At 53.0% G+C, this 7,613-nt stretch overlaps 1 protein-coding gene across 1 annotated transcript in view; it reads left to right on the top strand.

The window, feature by feature from the left end:
* Window positions 1-1,193: 1,193 nt before the first annotated feature.
* Window positions 1,194-7,613, top strand: part of RSL1D1 (ribosomal L1 domain containing 1) — a 10,844-nt gene continuing 4,424 nt past the window's right edge. The window contains exons 1-6 of the mRNA XM_030889003.2: window positions 1,194-1,352; window positions 1,770-1,909; window positions 4,932-5,070; window positions 5,920-6,068; window positions 6,158-6,259; window positions 7,572-7,613. The exon at window positions 7,572-7,613 is cut by the window's right edge and continues 14 nt beyond it. Of these exons, the coding sequence (XP_030744863.1) occupies window positions 1,239-1,352; window positions 1,770-1,909; window positions 4,932-5,070; window positions 5,920-6,068; window positions 6,158-6,259; window positions 7,572-7,613 (686 nt within the window). The 5' untranslated portion in view covers window positions 1,194-1,238. The remainder of the gene's footprint in view (window positions 1,353-1,769; window positions 1,910-4,931; window positions 5,071-5,919; window positions 6,069-6,157; window positions 6,260-7,571) is intronic.

Below are 7,613 nucleotides of genomic sequence, written 5' to 3'. Positions count from 1 at the left end.
ACCCATGCAGGGCAGGCCATTCTTAGAGATGGGCAGTAGTGAGGGGTTTATCCAGCTTTCATAAAAAGGGCAGCGGCACTTTTTCAAGGGGTCGCATGGTAAGCTTTCCACTCCCATTCTTCTGTCTCTCAAAAAACTTACCTAGCTAATCACCATGAAAGAAAACCACCTGGAAGCATAGCAAATGCCCGTCAAAAGCCACCAATTAAAGTGTGTATCTCCAAAGGGAACAGTCAGCCAGCCAATAAGGTATGAAGGGCTTCCAAAAGTTAAGGCGTTAAGGACATGCGCTTTCAATTCCATTCCCCACTCGCAGTTTTTGGACCTGCTGCTCCTTGGATAGCTATAGAGCCCTTGCAGTGCCGTGGGTTAGGCGTCCGGCTGCTAACTGCTAGGTCGGCGGTTCAGACCCACCAGGCGGTCGGCGGGAGAAAGGTGAGGCAGTCTGCTTCTGTAAAGATTGGGTCTCGGAAACCCTACTTATGGTTGCTATGAGTCAGAATCTCCTGGATGACAGTTAAGTTTGGTTTTTTGAGAGGTGGCTGGCCGAGGGTAATCTCCATCACTGGCTAAGAGGTAAAAGCCAGGTGCAGACCCAAAGTTTATTTTGGGACGAAGTGTGTTTAATTAGAGGGGATGCTCTTTAAATCCAATGATCTATAAAAAGAAGAGAGCGCCCCTCTTTCTACACTATGCCCAGGCCAGGCGGCTGGAGACGTGACAACAGTGGTACCCTCCAGGAGTGGTATGGGGGCACTGGAGGCCGTCTCCACGATCTGCGCTTACCTCCCACCTCGAGGGGGCCAGGGCTCCTGAGAGACCGGCCCCGGCAGCTTTCGGCCTCTCGCAGCGCAGCTGGCCCGCCCGGGGCGCTCCTTCTGGCGTCCTCGGCCTCCGTCGAGGTCTAACTGGGTCGTTCCAAGGTCACCAGGTTTCCCGGACCCAGCTGCCGGGACCCTCTCGGTTCCTTTTGTATCCGTGACCGAGGGCGAGGTTTCTCTCGTATCCTAGGAAACGGCAGCGGAACTGAAAGCCCGAGTAGGTTTACTCCGACGGAAGCTGGAGAGTGTTACGCAGACGGGCGCAACTTCCACTGGGAGGCTCGCGCCCCGCCGGAAATGACGCAGGCGGACCCGGGTACTGTCCCTCGACTTCCTGCTGCGGGCCTGCGCTCGCGCGTGCGCGGCGCGTACTAAGTTGGTGGCTCTCCACGTTTTTCAGCACGGGCCGAGAGCGGCATGGAGGCCTCGGCTTCGACCCCTGCCCCGGCCTCGACCCCCGTCTCAGCCTCCGCTGCGACTCCAGCGACCTCGTCCACAGCGGCTCCGCGGCTGGAGCTTGACAAAATACAGGTGCGGGCCTTCTCGGGGAGAGCGTTTCTGAAGCGGGTGGGGTGCGGCGCGGTGGTGGCCGGGGACCCGGGCCCCTCGATGGACGCCTCCGGGGCTTGGAGGGGCCACCAGGCCGCCGTGCGCCTCGGCGATCCTGACCGCTCATCCGCGTCCCCCACCCAGCCGGGGGCCTGGCTTCTTCCCCGGGATTGTAAGCCTAAGTGAGTACAAGCCATTAGAACTGGCCCCAATCTCTTGATTTTGCCAGCCCCAATTAATTCTAATTTAAAAGGACCTCTCCGGCCCCCCACCCTCAAGGGATTCTTAACCGTGCTCAGAGTAGAGCTCGCCGATTTTATACTGTGGCCCAGAGCCCGGGGAGGGATCAGACGCTAAGGTGGACTGAGATTTAACCTATGTTTGTGTCTCGTTTGGCAGGTTAAAAAGGCCGTGAAAGCTCTGTTGGCGCATTGCCAGTCCAGGAAAAATGCAAACGCCCTGCTTTTGAATGAAAATGAAAGCTTGTTTTTAATGGTGGTGTTATGGAAAATTCCAGAGAAAGAACTGAGGGTCCGATTGTAAGTTTTATATTTTCTGCATTTGCCTGTGTTTATCTGCATTTCCATTTGCCGTAACCAAGAGTTGTTGCGTAGTTTGAATGGTCACTTTGCAAAACTCCCAACCAAAATCTGCCGTGGTATATGCTGGCTATACAGACATGCTGTGTTCTAGAAATTCCTCAGCTTTCTGGGGCTTGGCAGCCAGTTAATTAAGCCGTTATCCTGAATCCATAATGTAATTTTAAAGTGAACAGAGAATAAGTTGCTCTTGTATTCTAGTGGAGTTTTTCCTTTTTGTTTTAGGATATTTTCTAGCTATACTTCCTGAGCGCCTGAATTGCTCTCATGTACAGGAACTACTGGAAACGTGGGGCCCCAGTTGACAAAAAGATGTGTGACAGGCAGTAATGACTCCCAAGAAAAGTAGCTAATGAGCCTGCTTATGTACAACCAAGCATTACTCGGAGCCACACATCCCGTTGCCAATTAAAACTTTTATGCTGTGGCCCCAAATCCAGGATACAGTGTAGGTTTTGTGGTCCTTCTTATTCCAGCACACGGTGGCAGGGAGTGGTATTGCTTCGCTTTGGGAAACACTGGTTGCAGTCTTGGTTTCTGAGGACTTCCAGTAGACCTCTTGTTCTGTGTGCTGCTGTCCTGTCTCCTCCTAGCTTGTTTTGGAGTGTCTGGTACTTTCGACTCCTATTCAGGGTTACAGCTTCAGAAGCTTAAAAAGGTCCCTGAGTCTGATCAACTCCATGGCAGTGAGTTTTTGAAAGGGATCTTAAACCCAACGCACAACTGGTCTCTATTTCACTAGAACAATAGATGAAGGAGAAGAGGAAATGGACTGTGTAGCTAAATTGCCTCCTTGAGCCCTGCTATAAGGCTGGAACTGTGGGATATCTGGCTCAAAAGATTCTGTAGCGGATCCTGATCAGAGGGGAGAGTGCAGAGAATTTCCAGTTCTCATGGACTGCAGACTTCCTGAAGCCTTGGGGAGAGAGCGCGCCCCTGATCACCTTAAACTAACAGTGTCCCCGGATGTTTTCTTACAACTGAATAGCAGCTTCGTTTGACTGGTGAGAAAAGGTCTGCCCTGAGCTTTGTACTTTTCTTAAGAACTGTGCATGCGCTCGAATTGACAGCCAGAAGATTCCCAGTATGTGTGTTAACAAGGGGGGAAGAGCTGGGAAAGAAGGCGAAGGTGGTTTAATGTCACTGAATGGTACATGGACAGTTGGTGCTGTGTGTGTTTTTTTAGTTATATTCGCTGTAGCAAAATGACTAAAATTAAAGGGCAGCACCATGTCTGGTCCCTGAGTGGGCCGCAGCTGACTAGTTGGTGGTTTAAGTACACTTACACATGCTAGGGTAGAAAGGCCAGGCGAACTGTGAACAAAGGGGTTCAGAAAGTTCATGGACAAAATCCCTTTGTCTTTAAATTCCATGTTTCTACAAACTTTTTGAAAACCCCTCGCATTTGGGGAAAATTGACCGTTATAACCTCGCCCGGGGAAGTTTGGCTCTAACACACACGGGGTCTGCAGGAATCCAATCGACCAACGCAAATGTTCACTCCGCTCTCTGCGCTCCTTCGGGAAAGAGCCCGTGTGATGGCGTGCTCTTTGCAGATTCTTGAATGTCAGAGGTGCTCTCTGTGTAGAGTTGCCCTGTGTAGCATTTAGAAATAGCAATAACTTTCATATCACTGGGTTCCATGCAACATTTGAGACTTCTTGATTTAAAAAAAGGTTCCATGTTTATCGTCTGAATTTACTTTCTGTAGCATTCCTCATATCCTGACCATGACAGAGAGCCAGCTCTGCTTAGGAACGCCTTGTGTGAAGCCGCTCTCTGTTGCCATGGAGAGAGCAGAAGTGGGGATGGCTGAACATCCAGCAGGAGCCCATTGTGTGTGTGTCAGATTCCCTCCCACCTGACCTCACTCGGAAACCTGAATGCAGCCTGGGGAGCTTTGGGCGTTCCGGTGCCTCTTAGTCTGTGCCTTTGCTTGGGCACATTTGGGGAAGTGCTTGTCACCTGTGTAGGTTTCTGCCACTTGCTGCATCTGCAGTATCCACCTCTCCTGCCACATGGTACACTCCTGGGTACTTCTCTCTCTTTAAGGACATGTTTCTGCCAAGCACGTGGGCCTAAGGTACAGGTTAGCCTGCTTATTTAAGATGCAGCATAATCAGTGTGTGCTTCAGGTCCCCCCTGGTTTGCATCATGTTGTATTTTTCAACTTCTTTTAGTATTAAGAGTTACATTGTTGGGGGGAGCTAAGGGTCTCCCAAAAAGTAAAGTCGTAAGCCAGAACCATCCTGGTAAAATGAGGTTGTTCAGCACCTATAAATGGGAGGACTTCAGAGGTCTTGTAGAATTTTTCTCTCAAGTCAATTCCAGCTCATAAGCGCACTAGAATTAGAATAGCAGTAGACTTGCCTGTTGGGGTGCCCTGGCCTGTCACAAGAGCAAATCTCCAGGTCTTCAGTGACAGCGACGATTGCTGCTAACCGCAAGGCCAGCAGTTCACACACATACACCAGCCGTTCTATGGGAGAAAGATGAGGCTGCTTTCTGCTCCTGTAAAGATTTGTGGTTTGAGAAACACAAGGCATCAGTTCGATCCTGTTCTGCGGGGCCACTATGAGTCAGAATTGACTCAGCGGCAAAGAGTTTGTTTTGTTGATTTGGGTTTTTTCCTCCCGCAGAGCTGCTGGTGGGCTCAAACTGCAGACCTCTGGGTTAACCGTCAGAAGCACCGCCCTGCCAGGGTCCCTTGTTCTGGCACTGGATGTCTGCAGCATGTAGCAGAATACTAATTATAGGTGCTATATTTTGGCATTTTTGTTTGAGTCTTAAATCTCTTCCCTGTCCATTGAACACTCAATGTGTACTTGAATTGTTGCTTTGGGGACCATATTTGTATACGTGGTGTGTGAAGGTGATAGGAGCAACAACCAAGAAAAGATTGTGTCCGTTGTGGGGTGGAAACTTAGCTCGGGTTCAGCTGTTGCTTCCTCCTGTGATGCAGGTCCCTGCCTCATGCAATTCGATCAGATCTGACAGAGATCTGTCTGTTCACCAAAGATGAGCCCAACCTGACCCCCGAGCAGACGGAGCATTTCTACAGGAGCCTTCTGAGCAAGCACAAGATTAAAGCTGTTTCTCAGGTGAGGAGCAGGTTAACGCTTTTGAGTCGAGAGATGGATTCCGTGGAAGGGTTACCTACTATATACTCTGCTGCTGCTGTTTCTCTCTTCCCCTCCCTTTGCAATGGCGCCCCAACGAGCCGCAGCAGTGAGCTGGCCAGCTCGCCAGGCTGAAAGTCAAGAGTGTTGGGTACCATCAGCAGCTTCCCTTCATACGGAGGGTGCTCAGTTGGGTCATTCCTGCCCTTCCAGAGCCCTCCCTGGCTGCTCCTGACACATTTAACACCCTGTCTGGTTGGGGGCACGGGGGTGGGATGCTGGTTGCACAGTGGTAAGCACTCAGCTGCCAGCCAGTAGGTTGGGTGGTCATCAGCCTTGGAAACCCTGAGGATCAGCCCTCCTCTGCCCCGGGGTCGCTGCAAGTCGAGATGGGCTCACCAGCGTTGGATTTGGTTTTCTGGGTTTGTGGCTGCTGGTTCATTTGTCACTGTGACTCGGGTGAAGTTTTTGCCGGGAGGAGGACATGGTCTGTCTCAGCCTCCCTCTATGTGTGGAGAGCGTGGCACACTTAGGCACTGACCCCAGTGTTTACTGAGCTGCCCTAACCCGTCTACTGCCCCTCGAGGTGATGCAAACTCGGGGTAGCAGCCCCCCCCCCCCACACACACACACACACTGCAGAACAGCCTGTGCTCTGGGGTGTGTTTGTGCCTGTGACCTGTGACCTTCCAGAAGCAGCCAGGCCTTGCTTTCTCTAGATGTGCCTCTGGGTGCCTTTAAACTCTGCCCAGGTCAGACGCCGCTGCTGTTGCCTGGATGCTTCCTCCTGTTGGGGTGGTTTCCGAGACTTACTGCTGTGGTGTTTTCCAGATCATCCCCCTCCGCACGCTGAAGACGGAGTATAAGCCCTACGAAGCCAAGCTCCGCCTCCTGGGCAGTTTCGACTTCTTCCTCACGGATGCGAGAATTCGGCGGCTCTTGCCCTCCATCCTGGGGAAGCATTTCTATCTCCGGAAGAAGTAGGTTGGCTCTGTTCTGAGCAGATGGCAGCGGAGTGGGGTATGGCCACTGTGAGCGCTGTTGGCTGAAAGCCTGTGTGTGTCTCCAGGGTGCCTGCGTGTGTGAACCTCCTGGCCAAGGACCTGTCCAGAGAGATCAATGGCTGCATCGGTGGGACGATCTTGAACATCTCTAAAAGTGGCTCGTGCAGGTGAGGAAAGGCCTGGCTGTGTGTGGTGTGTGCTGATACATGACCTAGTGGTGTTCAGAGTCGTGTGGAGCCAGTTACTGTAGCGGCAAGGGCAGCTCTGTTGTGAGGTGCCTCGTGTCTGTTCTGACTCACAGCATCGCCATGTACCGCAGAGGGAATCCCTGCCCAGTCCTGCGCCATGCCCATAGCTGTGGCTGCTGGAGCCCCTTTGATTGCACAGCCACTGTCTGTCCATGCTGTCCAGGGCCTTCCTCGTTTTCACTGCCCTTGAACTTTACTGAGCAGGGGCTGGTCTTCATAAAGACCGGGCAGCTCTCGACGTATGGCGAACGAGGCGGACACTTGGCAGGTGGCTGATCCTGGGTCTGCGTGTGAGTTTATTGGACTTGGAGCCGCCGAGTGCGAGAGCTCGGTGGTTTACTCGTGTCTTTGGGAGTCTGGCGGGTGGCCAGCTTGAAAATACTGATGAAATATGTGAAGCACTTAGTCAGCTGGCTCAGACGTGGGAGTGGGTGTCTGCAGTAAAGCCTTCCCTCCGGTGCTGGGGGGGGCGACACTCCAGTGTTGGCTCCTGCCTGGGAAGAAGGTGCTGCTGAGAAGCGCAGGCTGCCTGCCGGGGTCCCGAGTGCTTTGGTTTTCAGGCTGCCATCAGTAGTGGGTGTGGTGAGCTCCAACGTGGGGCCTGGTTGGGGTAGTAAATAGCTTGAGGAAAGGGCAGGCCTCTCCTGCCCCGGGTTTTCGCCAGTCGAATCCACAGTGATGGCAACAAGCGTGGGCACGAGCGCAGCTGGACCCACGCCGGCCTCACCCAGTGTTCTCACGGCCTGTCTTCTTTCCTTGGGCCGCTGTCTTTCCAGCGGGACCTCCAGGGCTGAGGGCACACCGGGCCTTGAGTTTGGCTGAAGGAGGGCCGTCCTCGGCCTGGGCTGGGGAGGTAGTGCGGGGACAGGCAGTCGCAGCCGAGGTGGCTTCCCACAGGGCTTATCCCTGCTTCATCTGAAAGAAGCGGTGGCTCTTAACCAGGAGACACGATGACAGGAGGGAGGGACAAGGCTGAAGGATGCACCCCACCCTCCCTGGCCACCTGGGGCCATTCCCACCAGGCTATGAGGCCGACACTCTGGAATCACTTCTTCGTGGTCTGGCATCTCATTTTGGGTGCTGAGAATTTCTAGAACATGAAGCCCGGCCACGAGACACTTCTCTGCCTTCTGGGGAAACCCTCGTTAGGGTGGTGTTCTGTCTTCTGCACGTAGCTGAGCTTTGATTTGAGGGTCATCGTGTGTGGCATGCCGTGTTTTTCTGTTGTCAGCACTGTCCGTGTCGGTCACACTGGCATGAAGCTCCAGCACGT

This window comes from Echinops telfairi, unplaced genomic scaffold (genome assembly GCF_000313985.2).
Source record: "Echinops telfairi isolate 266 unplaced genomic scaffold, ASM31398v2 ScPeMD7_5;HRSCAF=22, whole genome shotgun sequence".
Classification (NCBI taxonomy): Eukaryota; Metazoa; Chordata; class Mammalia; order Afrosoricida; family Tenrecidae; genus Echinops; species Echinops telfairi.
This window is presented reverse-complemented; position numbering and strand designations above follow the sequence as displayed.